General features: G+C 40.7%; 1 protein-coding gene across 5 annotated transcripts in view; it reads right to left on the reverse strand.

The window, feature by feature from the left end:
- TTBK1 (tau tubulin kinase 1) overlaps positions 1 to 18,560 on the reverse strand; it is a 107,423-nt gene that overhangs the window by 38,786 nt on the left and 50,077 nt on the right. For 4 of the 5 annotated variants that reach the window (XM_048079022.2, XM_066993526.1, XM_066993524.1 and 1 more), the window contains 5 exons: positions 13,284 to 13,349; positions 10,727 to 10,819; positions 9,867 to 9,992; positions 4,689 to 4,843; positions 3,486 to 3,705 (listed from right to left, as the gene is read on the reverse strand). In XM_048079022.2, coding sequence (XP_047934979.1) covers positions 3,486 to 3,705; positions 4,689 to 4,843; positions 9,867 to 9,992; positions 10,727 to 10,819; positions 13,284 to 13,349 — 660 coding nt within the window. Of the gene's footprint in view, positions 1 to 3,485; positions 3,706 to 4,688; positions 4,844 to 9,866; positions 9,993 to 10,726; positions 10,820 to 13,283; positions 13,350 to 17,538; positions 17,626 to 18,560 lie in introns of those variants that run through there. The other variant, XM_013194927.3, reaches the window with a different exon arrangement.

Genomic DNA, 18,560 nt, shown 5'->3' on the forward strand with positions numbered 1-18,560 from the left:
GCAATTAACTATATTAAAACAACGTATGGATTTTAATCAGTTCAAATATTTAACCGCCTTTACAAGATGGCCTTTGCCTTTCAATTACCTTGGAATAACTAATTCAAAGGAGTTTTCATGGGTTAAACTACTGCAAACACAAACCCTAACTGCTTCTCCAAGGCGTCTAAGAGCTAAAGCAAATTGGTATGAAAAATGCATTGCTTGTCTATATTTATCTGTGCAGGGTCCATGCATTATATTGCAATGTACATACTTCTAACTTGGATGAAGATGATACAACTAAGCCAACTTCTAATTCCAAAGGTGATGTGTTTGTTTGTTTGTTTAATTTTGGTCCTCTGTAAAAAATCTTCCAGGATACATACTCAACCACAATGTCTCTAAGAGCTTTCCACAGACCCAGGGTCAGCAGTTTGGAGATGCAGGGACCTGAACATACTTGTAGAGACTTGTGAGCATTGAGTGTTCACAAATCTATGAGTACATTCCACATGGCATTAGTGATTTATTTTTTTTTTAATTTTTATTTTAGCAGCAGATAGAGGAGTAGAAGTAGGTGACTAACACAGCTGCCTTCTGCCTTCCACTGTGCTGCTTACTCCAGGAAGAGAAGACCTGTTTAGGCAAAAGCACAGAGGCAGAATGGCCCAAGGTCTATAACAGTAGTCAGGGTTTGCATTCAAACGTGTTGTGCTGCCAGCCATGCAGCATCAGCTACTACGCGCTGCCTCTGTGGGAGGATGCATGGAGAGTTTTTATCTCATTCTGAAGCGTGCCCTAAATTCACTTGCCCTCTGTTAATGCCAGAGACTCTGAATATAAGCAGGCCTCTCAGTAAAATGTTGCTGATCAAGAAAGCTGCCTTTGTGTGAGTACTGTGTACACAGCCAGTCAATCAGTGTTCGTAATTTAGCAGATCTAAACCACTCAGGCTGGGTTTGGAATGAAAGACTAAGGAGCCTTTGCAGCTAGGGGGAGTGGAGTTCTTTCAGGCATTACAGGAACTGCAGAATAGATGACAGCGATTTAATCTGTAATTCATGCAGGCCAAAACATGCAAGAAGGGTGGTGACAAATGTGTTTCAGAGAGGAACAAAATGCTGACATTGTAACCGTAGGGAAACAGGCAACTTGGTAAGATCCAAAAGTGGAAAACTGGGAGAGGGTGCAGGAGAGAAGGAAGAGGCTTCTGAAAAAACTCAGAACAAACAGTGACAGTGAGCAAGGAAAATGCCCTTAGCACAGACATGGGAGAAGTGGGACAGAAGGAAATCAGAACTGTGTGAACGAAGAAGAAAGATGCTCCTGATACCTCCTAGCAAGGTATTAGGGAGAAAAAACATGGCAAGATCTACTCATCACCTAAACACAAAGAGCAGGACAGAGACAGACGGAGTTAATTCTAGTTCCACAAGACCAGAAAATGAAGCATGGCAAAGCTGGGAATAGAAGAAGGGTGTTTTACACACCAGCTGCCTGTATCATTTTGAAAGACACAAGGGATGCCTGAAATTGCAAGCAGAGGTGAAGCTGTGTCCCTGCGGATTAAGTCTGCAGCCTCTTTTTTTTCCTCTTTGTGGTGATTGTGACTTGAATGAAAGCTGATGCTTTATCAGAGAACAATCAAAGAAAAGAGAACAGCCCTAGCAGAGAGAAAGTACAGGCAAGGATCAGACTAAAGATAACCCTCGCAGACAGAAAGGCCAGATTTCTTTTGCCTGGGAAAGCACGATGTCCTAGGCTCTATTTCATAGACTGCTGTGTAGCCACAGAGCTTGTCAGAACTGAAGTGCTCATTGCCGTGCTGACTCCTCTAACTCCTTTGCCAGTAAACTGACAAGAAATAGCATAACCCTTGGCAGGAGAGTCACCTGGTCATGCAGTGGATGTTGCAGAAACCTCCCTTGCCTCTAGCTGCTGTTATGGCAGAGCTTGTGAATGACAGTGCTGAGTACCCAGACATGACGTACAACTAGCATGTGGAAAGGACATTTAGGACTCCCTTGCATACATCTTGGTCTGACTGAAGAGCATCAAGGCACCTGGTGGTTCTAAGGAACAGAAAAACACATAGGAGTTACCAGGATTTTTCTGTAAAATTCTTTTGTTTTGTTTTGTTTTTGTATGCTGTGGAAATAGAATTGCCCCACTCTGTCAGGCTTTTCTTATTTCATGTGCCTTCAAATGAGAACTTCTGTGAATGCACACATTTAGTTTACCAGAGAGAGATGAAGAATTGATTTGAACTTGGTTTATAATTCTCAGTATTGAGGAATGCTTCTGTTAATGTTTCACACAAATAACACGTTGATCCAAATTGTATGCATTGGAGAATTTTAAGTAAGTTAGGTGAGATGCTTTCTTGTCCTAATATAATCTTTCCTAATGAGACTAAGGATAGTGGAGATAGCTATAGGGCTGAAAGAAGGACTAACTTCATGCCTGTGTAGAGATTAAAGTGAATTCTAGTCAGACCTGAACAGCTGGTAGATTTACCATACATTTAATGCTTTTCCACTAATGTCCATTAAAGACAGGTTTGTGAAGTGAATCCAATAATTCCCTGAAAAATAATTCCCCCAATAAATCCCTGATAAATGGCTGCTTGATGAAGGTTTCTCTGCTGACAGATTTTGTTTGCATCTGGTAACATGCCATGTGACATTCTGATTTTAAAATAATTGAGATCAACACAACAAATACTAGCTTACTTACAATATGTAAGTTGATCTAATAAACAAACGGGTAGATTCTCAAACATAATGCTTACGATGGAATCATCAGCTGGTAAGCCTCCAAGAAATTAGGTCACATTTGCAAGAAAGGACTGAGAAACAGCTTAAGGATTATAAGGAAAACCAACTAAGTCTACATGGCATGTAGACTAAAAAGACTAATATGACCTTGGAATGCAAAAATACAAGTGTATTAAGTAATAGATTATTCTCTCTTCACAGGGGTAAATCCATCACTATACGCCGTTTTTAGATTGTACCACCCATAGAAAGGAAAGTTAAAAAATTGGAAGACAAAAATTTGGCTAGTGATGAATCAAGATTTGCAAAAATACGGCTTATGAAGACACCTTAGATTGAATTTATTTCCCCAAGAGGTAAGGATGCAGTAAAATTTTAGTTTATAATTTCCAAAACTAGGACATTTCTGATACCATATCAGCTACTCAGGGACTAGAACACCATTGCTTGAAGTACCAAGATCCTACATAATGATATAATGGCTATATGAAAGATTTGCCCTAGCATTATTGGGCTCAAAAATGTCTTTTGCATAAAACCCCAAATCAATCCCAATGGCTTCCACTGTGTGAAAGAATTGTGATCCCCATTTCCACAGAGAAATTCCACGGTGATCTTTAGTCTGTACTATGGACGCCATAGCAGTGGATCCAGGTTGCTTATAGCAGTCTATGAATTCATTGCCCTAAGACCAGCAGCCACAGGAGACAAATAAATGTTCTTTACTTTGCTGATGCTGATCCTGAGTTTGTTGCGATTCACATCTGTCTCTTCCCAAACTTCAGCCTCATTGAAAGCAGCGTTTGGTGTCTGGCCAAGACCTTCTGCTGGCCGGCCTGACAGGATGGGAGGAGCATTCTCTTGATCACTCAGATGTTCACCCTGTAGGACATCCTCAGTGTTCTCACGAAGCAAATCCCCAGGTACTGGAGTGACGTTAACCACCCTATGGAAAAGACAAGAAAAAAGGTAATAATATTAGTACTTAGAGAGTGCATCCCATCATACTGCCCCACAGAAATTCTTAGCAGCTTTTAGCTGCTTAGCATTACCTCAGATACTGCAACATGAAACAGAATAGGAGGAACTCACCTAACATACAGTCACGAAGATAGTGGGATGGGTCAGTGAAAGCATTTTGGGACAGAAACTTCTTCAGAAGTTTCCAGGAGTGCCAATTACACAATATGTAGCTTAAACAAACTTCCCATCTTTGCATGAGACAATGATGCTTAATAAGCTTTGTAGCTTTTATGTTCTTCAATTTTACTGTGGATTATTATTGTTATCAGTTCCCTCAAAAGCACTAGGACAGACCACTGAGCTAAACCTTATCAGCTTTTGTTTGGACATATTTACACCTCTGAGCATCAATCTCTGTGTACCTCTGCACTAGCACACAAATCACTCTGTGAAGGTTGGGAAGTTACATTCTGGGCATGAACAGCGCATGCACATGAACCCATGATGTGTTCAGCTCTGTATAAGAAACCTCCCCACAGCAAGCCAACAACTGGAGTTGGACTTGATGATCCTTATGGGTCCCTTCCAACTTGGGATATTCTGATTCTATGAACTGCCTTGCAGCAGGCACTCTCACAGAAGTGCCACCTGTGTGCACTCCATATAATATGAAAAACATATGGGTTCAATTAATCCCTGCCAAAGGTCTCCAGACTTTCCTGAACGTGACTCCAACCCACACTCATCCCAAGCAGAAAATATGTTTTCAGGACAGAAAGGGTCTGAAGCCAGGTTCCATTACCCTGGATACATGTTAATATACATCAAGTCAAGTCAGGTAGCGGTTACCAGGCAGCTCCTACTTTCCAGGATCATAATGGCCTTTGAATCTTTCAATAATGAACTCGTCAGTGAGCTTGTTATCGAGCAGGTCCATAGTCTTACTGGTGTAACTGCAATACTCACCCAAACATGGCTGCAGTTTGCCTGGTGTTTTGCTGTGGTGGAGTAGAGGTGCTAGTGGACAACAAGACATCTGTACCAGCCTTCTCCCAGTCAAAGGCTTCATTTTCAGTGATGCCTCTTTCTTTCATGCTGTTCTCAAACACGGACATGATTAGCTGGAATAAATTTACAAAAACAATTTATTCTAAGTGGCTGAGAGAAGCTTTCACAAAAAAACTGAAGTATGAGCATGAGTATGAAGTGCATCTTATAATCTCCATCTTGCCTGTAAAAGGTAAGGATATCTGTTAAAAGGACAGATACTCTTTATGAAAAAAATGAAGCTACTAGCAAGTGTTCCACACAGCAGTGCATTACCCAAGGAAATGTGATGTTCTCCTGTCAAAGGAAAACAATCTGGATGCTCTAGGCCAACACAGCCATGTGTGAGGTCCTGTTATTCCAATAATATTGTTCATCTAAATAATTCAGAATTGAGCAGACTCAGCCTTAAAGTCAACGTGAAGAGAGAATATGGTGACAAAGACATGTTACTTATGGCATAGAATTAACACTAGGACATGAATAAAAGATACCATGAATAAAACCCCTAGTTCTTTGCATTTAAATTCCAGCTGTGTTTATCAGCATGATCAGAAAACATTCTGCACGAAGGCCAGGAGAGCCTGCCATTTCCTACTACCTTCAGCAAACTGCAATTAAATTCCTGTTTGCAGCTTTCAGTTGAGCCAACCTTTTCCTCCTATTTGTGGCCTAGAATCAAACGATCTCTGCAGCTTTCCTCCTGCAGTGACACTATGTCTAAGAGAATTCCCAGAGTTGACTTGTCAGCCAAACCAAGGGACAGGTAACACTCCCCCAGAGTGTAGAGACAGACTGGACATGACATGCCAGTTGTAGCAAGTCCTTTGCTCAGAAAGGGATTTTAATGTTGAATATGATAGGATTGAGTTTCTGTTAGCCTCATATCATGATGCCTCCTTTTACCTTTACTGGAAACAGGACTAGTGCTGCTGCTGTTGGCAGGGAATTTCTTGCTCAAAACCAATTATAAGGAAATGAAGGGTCACAGTCTTGCTCTTAGTAAATGCATTTCTGGACTTCGTAAACGTACATGGATGTTTTCTCATGGATTTGCCTAGTTACTTACTGAATACATAAGCTTTTGAGCTATACATGTCTTATGGCAAAGAATTCACTTATTTTGTGAACTTTTTTTTTTCTTCTCATTTAAACCTGACATCTGCTAATTTCATTTGGCAGTTCCTCACTTTCAAGTTAGAAGAATTATGTATACCTAATTAGAACCTAAAAATTAGGCTCAAATGCTGAAGCTACCAGACTGGACTTATCTCCAGTACACCCAATGGGTCTACACCACATGCAGACATGTCTGTGATAGTGAGCTGCCCATGAAAGCAACTCACTGTCATGGTGCCTGTAGCTGGTCTTACTCTGAAAAAACATGGACAGCAGGCAAGGGCCCACTGCTATTCTTTGGACTCTTCAGATGAAGAGCACTCCTTCCTGAGCTTCCATCTTCAGCTAGACCCAGCTGTAGCAGGGCTGAGCTCCCCCAGGAAAAGCTCAGAGATGACATGGTTTCCTTTCAGGATGAGAAAGGTTCCCTGGGTAGGTGCTAAAAGAGGAAGTGGTAGGAATTGTAGTACTGGAGGGTCTGTAAGAAGAGGATTTAGAGGTGAACAGAATATCACTCAGAGCTGGTGGGGGAAAAGGAAGTAGTGTGGTTACTTAATCAAGGCAAAAGGGAGACAACCATGGTGGGTATCAAGAGCGCGCACACAAAAATCACATAGAGGCACAGGTGTGGGAAGGAGAATTGCAGAACTACAAGGAGGAGGACAGAATTCACACAAAGAGAAAAAAACACAAGCTGAGTTAGTGGGGTGGATGGAGAGAGGGAGAAAGAAATACAGCTGTGAGTGGTGAAGTATCTCTTCCCCTCTCCCTCTTTTTTAAAAAACAGCAATATGGATAAAGAATGGCAGGGGAAAAAAATAGGCAAGGAGTCACTAATATAAAGGATCTTCCTTGCCTTCCACCACTAAAACATCTTTCCTGTGACACTGATAAAACCATAGATAGCAGATGCAGTTGCTTTTTCCTTTGTGTGTGCTGCATAATGATGGTGAGGACTCCAGGTGTATTTCACCATCCTACTGTTCCCACCCTTCACATGGGCATATTTGCCTACATGGACAATTCCAGATGCTGATAGTGTCAAAGCTGAAGATAAAGATTGCAGACTTCAAGGAACCGACCACTCAGAGGATGGAGCATAGCAGCAGCGGCCAGTCCCCACCTGTCTGTCCCCATTAACAAAAGAGCAAGAAAGGAGAGGCTGACCCAATATGTCTCTTCTTACATTCTTGTTTGGCCTCTTTATAAAGCCAAAAGCATCCTATGATATCCAGCATCCTGCAAAGCCAGAGACATCCATCAGGAGAAGGCAGACAGAAAATACATCAACTTTCAGACAGTGAGGGAGGAGGGAGCAGTAAGAGTGATTTGGTAATCAGAGGCTCACATGCAGCGTTTATGTATCATTCCCCACTTCAAAATGATGGAGGTGAGAGGAAGGATTCTACCAAAACCTCATGTTACTGCAAAAGAAGGAAAAGCTTAACTCAGTACACAGAGATGGGAGCCATCAAAACTGCATTGACACTGGATCAAACAGATGGAATATTAGAAGGCTTAGGAATGGAACAGAACATCACAACTGCAGTTTATCACTTGTGGGCCATACACATCTTGAACACGCAATGCTGGCAATTCCCCACCTCAAAAGTGTACAACTGGAAAGGTTCAGAGGAAGATCAAAGGTAGAGTAACTGTGGAGCAACACTGTGGAGGTCTGCAAGATTGTGTGTAGCTGGGAAGGGGGAGAGGAGGTAGAGATCCAGTGTTGGGAGTTATATCCACGATGTAAAATGCCTTAAATAAGGATGGCAGGTGGTAAGTTTAGAAGAAACAGAAGGAAGTGGTTCTTCAGGCAGCAAGCACTTAAGCTGTGGACCCTTTCTGTCACACGACATGGTAAACGTTAAAGGTTTGCATTAGTTCAGGATGAGACAGGACAAGTTCATGGTAGACAAATTCTTTGAGGACTGTGAAATACGGAGACATTTTTGGATGAGGAGACTCTTGAGCCTCAGGGATCTTTGATCCTCAAGCTTTGAGAGTTTTCTTGGGAAACATCACTGAATGTTCATTCTTTTATAATCTTCTCACAGCCAACACTGTTGGAGACATGCTACTAGGCCAGAAAAACATCTTTTCCAAAACAGTGCAGCTGCCCTTTCATAATAATTTCTCTCAAAGGGAAGAACTTGGAGACTGACCAGAACTGAACAGCAACATCGAACACTAAACCCGTCCAGCGATAGGTCAGCATTTAGAATCCTAATCCTCGCCTGGTGACTAGGATGTATATCTTAAATTGAAATATAACAAAGAGCTAAGAAAAGAAAAGGTAAACTGCAACTTTAAATCGCATTCATACATATATATATTATTTTGTTTCCTTATTTCTAATCTTATCATTCCAAATTTTATACCAACCATGACTTCATATCTGAATAGACTTATTTCCCTTGCTTCCTTAACTTCTTTGAGGGTCTGGTACTGGTGTCAAATTCAGATGCCATCTGATATATTTTTTAATCTTTCTCAGTAATAAATCCAGATAAGTGAATACAAAAGACACCTCTGGAGAATTTGCTGGCTGGAATATATCTCCAGTCAAGCTAGAAGAATCAGAGTGCAGCGCTGAGCTGCTGGTGCCAGATTTTTGTGGAGTTCCCTTTTGTATGCTTCTTCCCAGAGCTGCACCTGCAAGAAACTGAGGGCAAGGAGACAATTCACAGCTTCAGACAAATCCCCAACTGTGAAAAAGCTTTTCAGGATTTGTACTGCACTAAAATGGTCTGGAAACACCTCCTTCCATTTCTATCTCAAAGACGGCTTTTCAGTACAGTTAGGACACAATTATTTTATATTGAAATAGAATGATAGGAGGATGTAGGTTCAAAAGGAGCTTTCTAATCCATCTGGTCAAATCAGGGCTAATTACAAAGTCAGATTCAGTTCCTCAGGGCCTTGTCCAGTGAAGTTTTGGAAATCTTCAAGGATGGAGATACCACAGCTTCTCTAGGTACCTGTTCCACACATAACAAACCTCATTCTGAATTTTGCCCCTAACTCTAGTCACAACTTCTCTTGATGCAGCTTGTGCTTCCTGCATTTTGCTGTATGCCTCCAAGAAGTCTGCCTCTATCCTCCCTTCAATCCTCCTTGAGACAGCAGAAAGCAGCAATTAGATCCCCTCTTGTCCTTCCTTCTCCAGACTAAATAAATTCCAGTCTCTTCCTTCAATTCACCTCCAATTCATCCCTCTCCAGCCCTCCATTTTAGCTGCAAATGCTGCATTTCCACTGTACTATCCAGAAAGTGTTTTTTTCCTGAAAAACTTTTTTTTTTTTTAAATGAGTTGTGGTTGCTATGCTGAACATGTACGTGGCTAACATACAAAGCCACATCTTCCCACTCATTTGATGCACTGTCAACAGGAGCAGTCACTCAAAAGACTGCACAGATCTGCTCATAAAATGTTGTTTTCATTGCTTTGGCTTTAATGTGGAGAGAAAAGCACTGTGATAAAGGGAAACAATCAAGTTGCTTCAGTTATATTGTGTTAGCTGAACTACCGTAATTGATCACATACATGCATGGAAGAAAAAAATGTTAAGATGAACATTAAAGAAAGGTTTTAATAGCTAAGGCCCACATAAACCTGCAAGAAACCAAAAGGATTGGTGTGCACTGCTGAGCAGTTGGCACAGGCTCTCTGCAGACTTTGGCAAGCTGTGCTAAAATTCTGCCACATTTGGAGTATCTCGCAACATTTATGGTTTAATGAAAACCAGAAATACTCTGTTGCTTGGGAAGAGCTTTCTGTTTCAGAGTAAGTGCTTATTTTGGGCAGGGTTGGCAAGAGGGTGAGACAATGAAAACTGTACAGTCCAACCTTTTTCTCCTGGTCCTAGAAAAGGTATTCATCATCCTGATATGAACATGTGCATGGAAAAATTAGAAAAAAACAAATGCCAATCCAGAGTGCTGTGCATCAGGCTGGTAACAAAGAAAGGCTCCTACCTGATAGTCTGGCTTAGTGAAGTAGTCCAGGCTTGCAATATGATCCAGAAACAGGTGGAACTCTGAAGGCATGTGTTTTAGCAGCATTCGGTGTTCATACTTTTCTTTTATCATGCCAACTTGTTCCTGAAAAACAGAAAATACCTCAGAGTCAAGAATCTCTTTTATTGCTTCACTTTCATACTTCCTCGGTCTTATCATTCCTGGAATACCATACAGTCCGGGAAGACAGGTGCTGCTTAGACACAGCACTGTGTGTAGACAATTCTGCTGTTTTGGTGTCCCTAGCACAGCGGGGTAGACCACTGCAGACAAATGCCAAAGGAGAATCGTGAGTCAGAAACGCTCTTCAGAAGCTGTCCCTTCAGCAGAGCCTTTGGCACAGGTAACATATTTCTTTCCACGATTTAATTCTCAAGCACAAAGTACTTCCAATGTAACATGAACAGTTAGCTTGATTCTGTTCAAATTTCTTGTTGCAGTTCCCATTTGGCTTGTTTTTCATGGCAAAGCGCTATCCTCCCTCCTTTCTCAGGGCTCTGCGTATTTGTCAAAAGGACAGTTCTGATGCAGCTTTTCCACTTTTGTGTTTGCTTTCAAGAACAAAGTCAAAGTTGCTTGATCCAATATGATTAACTATGTGCATAAGAAAACATCTATCTACTCCAAATAAGACAAGCTCCACTCTGTGCGTCACAGCACACAAAAACAGGTTAGCACCTTGCAGCAAGATCTGATGAAAAACAGGCTCCAGCTTTACTTCAGCAAAAAGCAGCACTGAGCTGCAAAAAGAGGAATAATAAGAGTCATAATAACAAAATACAGCATCCCGTCTTAAGCACAGACACTAGGTTTCCTACCTTATCTTTGATCTTTCGCCATGGAAGCTGACCAACTGCAAACTCCACCAACATGTAAAAGAGGGACCACAGATCATCATGTCTACCCATCTCCTGGAGAAAAGAGAGACGAAGACTGAGGAGCAAAGTTCCATGCTTCTCAGTGGTCCAGGTGTGCTCTCCAGATGAGCTACCTCATTTTAAAAAGCAGGAAGAGAAGTCATACTTCCCATTACACGATCAAATAAGCCAGATTAAAAATTTAAGATGCAAAATCAAGCACTTATTAAACTGGGCAATGTCAATACAGTCACTTGAATAGCTTCATTTGTTTTCCTTGTGAATATAATAGGAGTTTTTTAATATTTAAAACAGAACACAAATTTTCCATAGGACTCTCCCTCACTCAGTGTACAGCACATTTATTAATAGGATATGGAACGATCTAGATTAAGAAAAAAAGCACCTGCATGTAGAAAGTATTTTTTATTACTGTTTTTAAGCAAAGTGTCTTTTCACAAGACAGCATTTACTCAAGGGCTTTTCTAAAACTCTCATCGTCATGCACCAAAACAATTAACAGATTTGTAACTTCTCCACATACCATTCTCTTCCTGGTCTAGCAAATACGAAATTAAAACATGGGGATTAAGGCTGAAATTGTCAAAAACACATGACTTCATTTTCGGTGCTCAGCATACAATATCTTAGAACAAGATTTCTCAGAATAGCATGTGTTATACAGCATTTTTTGTGCCTAAATATACCTTCAGCTGATGCCAGCTACAGCTGGCACTATCCAGCTCTTCCAAAAATCACACTTTAGGTTTCTCAGTATCCCCCAGGAAACAGAAAGAATTCATGATGGCATTCAACTTCTGTCCCTTTATCACACTTTCTACCTTCTGCAATAAATGACATCTTGCAGCCAGCAACTTTTTTCCCTAAAAAGACTTGAAATTTCCTGATATGTCACAAGTCATGCTACAGACTCATCCTAAATAAAGCTGAATTCAGACAATTGCTAAGGGACAGCAGAGTATATACTAGTCTGAGGCTTACCAAATCTCAGACCTCTTCTCAGCAAGAACTGAACTGGTTTTGCTATAGCTTTCCTGAAAGTTCAGCTTCTAGCAGATTCCTCGCATTAAATATATTATTTTCAAACGTAGGAAATTTACAGGTAGCTACAAAGAGGCTCTTTAAATAGAGAGCACTGGGTCCCACTAATTACAGATGTACTTTGTAAGTAGGAAAGGAATTCCCTGGCACATCCAAGGAATCTGAAGTACCACGTCCCTCAGGAGCTTGAAGTAAACTATTTGGAGAACATTTTTGTTGTTACTGTTTATTTCTTAAATCCCACTTTAGGGAGAATTTTATTTAACATTGCCCTCCATATAAACACTTTTCATGACATACTAGGAAAATTAGAATCAACAAAGATTATATACCACAAAGATTATATACCTTAGCTTGCACCAGCACAGGGATTTGCAGGACCCTCTGCAAGCAGAAAACTAAAGTGGCAGAGTTTATTATTTATTTATTTATTTAATGTATATGTCTATGTATAAAACATACACACAGACATATGTTTGTGTATAGCAAGTATTCTTTCAGATGATTGAGTTTAATTGGCTTGCGGAAGGGTCCAATAAGTGCCAGGACCAGGAAAAGGGATGCGACTGTGGTGCTTGTGGCAAGGGAAGAGATGAATAAAACAGTCTCTCTTCAGGTAACAGCATCCTGCTCAATTGATTACAGGTTTACAAATAGCTGAGCTACTGTCCCAGTCTATCAGATGAGACTGTAAGCAAGAACTCCAAGAATGCTTTTGCTATGTATAGAACAGTGCAATGATTAGAAATACGATACCAACGCTGAACATACACAATACCAATTTACGATTACAAATACCTTGTCTCAAAAAGCAACAGCACTTAGGATGCTAGAAACCTGGAGATAAGGCAGGAGGGATGATAATTCTCATCTGGCAAGCACATAGTAGCAGAACCAGAGGACTTATGTTTCACTGCCTACATGGGAAGAATTACTGACACAGGATGCAAGTATTTTGAAAAAAATGGTGGATGAGACTGCTATAAGTGTTTAGAATGAAACAGGCCAGACACTGTGGAAATAATGCCTCTTTTCAGGGAAAAATAAACTTGACTTTAACTAGGTAGCTTTTAACCTGAGACCATGCTGTTAAGAACACAAATTCTAGGTGGTGACCCAGCACTTTGCAACTCACATCCAAGTTATGCTCAAAATTATCAAGGAGCCTGGCACTTAACACGGATTGCCGTTTTAGTGGGATTTTTTTCCCCTTAAACATGTCTGACAATGCAATAATTACAATTATCAAATTTACCACCTAGAGAGGATCCAGTAACTGAATCATAATTATGATTTTACAGTCAACAGCCTTGACCTTCTAATGAAATTAGTATGATTTATTAATTTCTGTAGGTTGTAAACTAGAACTTGCACCTCTTAAACCTCTCCACCTGAGAACAGTTATCCGGGGAGAAATAACCCTGTTGTTAACTCTTTATAACCCAGAAATACTCACTCGGTTTTTGTGTGCGTTCACTGAAGCATAACGGACTGTTCCTCGAAAACCAGCAACGTTGCGAGGCTGAAGGGAGACAACAGACAAATCTCAGAGACAGAGCAGGTTATTTAACCCCATGTGCTAACTGCTGAGAACTTCTCATCTACACTTTTATTTGTTACGGACCCAAGGCATAAAAAACTCTTCATGCCTTCATCTGCTCTAGCAGCCACCTAAATAGACAGCATTTTCCAATTCTGTATTTGCATAAAAAACTTATTTTACACAGAAAGCAAAGTGATTACAGAGATAGGTTAGAACAGTAATAGTCTAGACATAGAAATAAGAACATTTTCCAGGATCATATTTTCCTTTTTAAATACCAGGTCAAGGAAAAAGCTAGTAAAGAAGCGCTAGTGCAAAATGGAGTCAGGAAAAACATCAGCAAAGCCTGAGGGCAGCCTGCTTGTGACAAAAACAGGGATCCCTTGCTCTAACACAGGGCTGACAAAATATGTATTTGCTGACATTGCTTGTCAACATCCTCTAGAAGACTTATAAAAATTAAGATCCTCTGACTTTCGGGGTTCTTGCTTTATTATTTTTTCTTTCTATTTTTTTTTCTCCCCTGTATATTCTAAACCGTGTATCTTTAGTTTCTCCTGCTCTGATTCTCTTGATCTTCATGTTCCCGGAAAGTGAAGGCTTGATAAGGGCACCTTCAAGAAGAAGGCAGTCCTTCTTTGACTATTGCTTACAGCTGGAGGCTTCCTCTGTTCTGGGGGCTCAGCAACACCCCCAAATCTTTCCACTGCTGCCTCCACAAGGACGTTAGGCCGTGTACGCTTACTTACTCTGTTCTGAAAAATGTGCATTTAAATAACGACATCCAACAAATCCTTTCAGCTTAGCTAGAAACACCAGGGCTAACTACAGTGCTTTCAAAATTTACGTGGCAAAACCAGGTTCAGGCCCAGGCACCTTAAGGTCAAGCATGGGCAAAGTACTAAACACTGATAATCAATATGCTACTTTTGCAGAAATCTGAGCATATTAATAAATACTCTGTTTGGGTGAATTGTCCCACTTAAGTCAGTTGATTTATGTTTGTTGTTTCAGCTGTGCCTACATTTTCAGAGCTAAGCCTAAAATTTGGTACTTTTATTCCAGGGCATGCTTCTGTCAGTTTAAGTGCGTACAATTCTGTCACTTCCTTCTGGGTACAGGGAAGTTGCTCTGAGTTTCAGTATTTTTACAAAGACTTAAACTTGCAATGCATTTTAAACAAGTTCACCAACTATGCTGCTAACGCACATCTGACTGGTATATAGTGTAGCTCCTAAGTTACAGCGACTCCAAACAAAAAGTCACACTCCACACGGAGAACACATATGCATATGCCACGTACTTAATGCAGCATATAACATTGCAGTCCCACAGCTTGAGCTATTACCTACTTATTTAGCAGCAGGTAATAGTCAAGATATTATTTCCATGACCACACACCTCTTTCCTCGCAGAGCATACATTTCAGATGCCTACTGACAAATTACTAAAAAATATTTTTCAGTATTCCACCGAATTTGCTGATGTAAGTTTCTGAAAAGCAGAATACTGGCCACTGGAACACATCTGCTGAATCACCCATCGCCGTAAATGTCCTCTACATGTTAAAAAACAAGAGGACATTCCTCTTTGCCATCATGAGTGTGGAAACTTGTCATGAGAGATAAAACAGCAGCATATTATGAACAATTCTAGTGTATAATCTGTAGGGCTTTCAGAAGAAATATTGTTCAGTCTTTGCAGTCCAGGGGAGTTTATCTTTTATGCTTTTTCCCTATTTCAGTGTCCTCAGATATCAAATATAAATTTGTATATACAGAATCAAGGACTACGTTTTGGTTTTGCTTTGGTTGGCAATGTCTCTGAAAACACTTCTTAGATCAATACTTACTATTTGTGGCACAGTATCTCTACGGTCTTTAATTAGATCTGTTCTGAAACCAACTCCTGGGCAGTTTGCGGATGTATTCCCCTCCTCTTTCATTAACAAAACAAACACCCACCCACCATTTAACTGTGCATCTGTACAAGAGCCAATATGAACCAGTTCATCAAGCCATTCCCCGCAGCTGAATCCAATGGGCTGTCTCTCCAATCCTCTCTGATATACTGCCTCAGTGAAGGGAGACCACTGCAATTGAGCAAGACTATGCAATTATTTTGACGGGATATTTAGAACTTCGAACAACATAGGCAGACGCTGTGTTAACGGCTTTCCTCCTCCTAAAGGTTTTCCCTCCTTTTGGCCGTATTTGGCTGCCCTGCCAGTCACAAGGCAATTAGTCATTGTCATTTAGTCATTGTGACCGTCTTTTGACTGTCACTAATCAATGCAATCAAATGTTTCCATTACTGTAGAGAGCAGGAGAGACCTTATTTTTCATCCAAACAGTTCCTGCCTCAGCAGTTACTGTAGCTCATGCTGTATGCTCAACTGTTATTGACTTCTCTTCTGAATTCATCAACATTAATTTGTCAGATGATTTCTTTACATACTTCATTTCTTCCCATGAAAAAATTTCATCCCACCACTGCATCGCCCAGCAGTGGAGGATAGTCTGGATAAAGCATCACAGCTGTCCAGACCTGTCCCCACCTGACACAGAACTGAAATTCTAACAGTTAAGAACTTCAGATTACGGACTCATGCATAGTCCAACTGATTTGAATCCCCAAAACTGTAAGGAAAAAACCTAGCAAGCTGAAGTACAATTTTAAACCATATGTGATTTTTTTATTTTTTTTATTTTTTCCATATCAGTGTTACTACGAAAAATGTTACTCAGGATAAAGCTTGTCTCTTCCTGAATTCAGATTGTGTCTAGCACACAAGCAAAAGTAATTTATTACACAGAGCTGTCAGGGAGATGACAGATATGAAATATATTGCATTGTGTCAGAAGCAAGGTTTAAAATGAGTTTTAGCTTGGGAGAATGTGTTAGACTAGTACCGTAGAGCAAAAATTATATTCCTTTCAATATGTTGGCAATGTACACTACATCACAGACAAAGACAAAATTTGGTAACAAAATTATGTACAGAGTGGATGCATCGTCTGCAATTGCGTGCTCTCTTGCACCCATCAGCTTCTTCTCATTCTCCAGTTCAAACATGGATGATCATCTGTATTTTAAGGGCCAACAGTGTCTTCCTTATGATTCAGATGAAGTCTGTCTTTCCTGTATATGCTCCTCTTACTTCAAGAGCATTCCCCTTTCATCCTGATGCCAAATCCCTGCGCCTTACGCCATCTTCCTACCTAGACATCAAAACTTTTCCTCTTGCCTCACCGGTCTCTAGATTGCTACTTTGAAGGTCCTGTTCTTCATCTCCATTTCTAAAAGCTTATATTTGAGTGCCAGTACTTTTCTTCTGCCATTTCTTATGCCTGTGGTACTCTCATGGAACACGACCACTGGTTCCTCCCCAGCCTTCTAGAAGCCTGTGCAAACATCTCATGAGATCCACCACCTTTGCCCCTGGCAGGCCTGTTGTCATCTGGGATCATTAACCCAGCTGTCATGGAAACAGGAAAGGAATTTCCAGCAGTAAGAAAATGAAAGGAAAGTTAGCACAGACCGAAGAGAAGGTGCTAAGGGGAGGGAGGAAATGTCACAGATCACAGCAAGCACTTTGAGATGAATCTTGGACTGAAATAACTTGTTGGAAAAGTTGGAGTAAGAAGGAAAAGCGAAAGGAAGCTTTAATTAATCAAAAAGCACATATCTTTGTGACTACTAGGAATTTCCTGCTTCCAGCAGTTAGACTTACAAGGAGATACATCTACACTTCTTCTGTAGAGACAAATTCTGCATCTTTTACATACATTTTGAGTCATTAAACAGCAGTACTCTGTAGAATCATTAACAGCAGCAGCACATTTTGTCCCAGTAGGGAGTTAGAAATGAATAAATAGAGATATACAGAGTCAAAAACGTCAGATGAGAGAATTCCCCTCCCCTTGCCTCTGAAACCACAAAAAGTGACAAAACCACAGTCTCTGGCACTGCCCAAATGTCTGCCAGCCCCTCAGGCAGAATCCCAAATACTCTAGGCCTCTGCAGCACATTTAGGTGGCTGTCAGGATCCTGCTGAAAAACAAACATATCATGAGGGAAAAGAAAATCAGGTGTAATTTGGACTTCCATATATAACAAAAGTGCAAAACAAAATGAAAACCCAGAAGCATGATGATGGCTCACTCACAACTCATAGCAGAGATGGTTACGAGCAGCGGATGGGAAGCCAACGCATCAAACACAGCCTCAAAAGAAGAGCCCAAAAGAACTGTAAAACAGAGAGAAACCCAAAGGAAAACATGATAAAAAACAACAAAACGAGGAGAAAAATTAAACAGAAATAAATTAAAAAACAATTCAATATTGCATCCCTTCAGAAACCTGGGCGTCTTGTTGAGCTGTTGTCATCCCCCAGCATCCTTCCCAGCGCTGCTGCCCTGTGCTGTATGTGGTTTAATTTAGACATAAAACTTTGAGTGAGCCTGTGTGGTTTGTGAGTGCTCTGTAAATGGTGAGAGGGGTCCCTCTAGAGACTAACTTCCCCCGATCACATATCACTCACTCCTAATAGAAAGTATAAAAAACAAATTTGAGAGCAGAGATGCATACAGGTTCTACTGTGATTTGCCTCCCTAAAATTATCTCCTCTGCTCCCCAGTCAAACACACTGATATTAGTAACCAGCAAGGGGATTTGCTCTTTTCCATCTCCTGCACTTTTCACCCAGGGCAAGTTCTAACATCAGTGCTTTAGTTTCTAAAAGCTAAGAGAAATGTCCCTTTCACCGTTTGATTATTTATGGGTTCCCACCCCAGACTTCTGCTTATTTCTGCAACCACCACCTTGCTTTCTCACCAGTCATCTTCTCACAGTCACTGGCTGGCCAACTTCACAGGTTTTAAAGCTGCCAAATTCAGGCAATTTCCCCTTCCCTGATGCTTGCTGCAGTACCCTGTACAGAATGCTAGACCTCTGCCACCTGTGGTGGGATGCAGAACAGTGGTTTGCAAATATCAGTGTTGCTTTTAAGCCATGTGAACAGACACGTTATCTTAAGGTGTGAATTACACAGCACGGAAATGCAACGACCACCCTGATCAGAGGCAAGAGCTAATATTATAATGGACCTTAAAACACAATTCAGGAAACTGAAGAAAAACCTTGGCTGAGACATACATTTGCCAATAGAAATCAACTCATCAAAAGCAA

The sequence above is a fragment of the Anser cygnoides genome, chromosome 3 (genome assembly GCF_040182565.1).
Source record: "Anser cygnoides isolate HZ-2024a breed goose chromosome 3, Taihu_goose_T2T_genome, whole genome shotgun sequence".
NCBI lineage: Eukaryota > Metazoa > Chordata > Aves > Anseriformes > Anatidae > Anser > Anser cygnoides.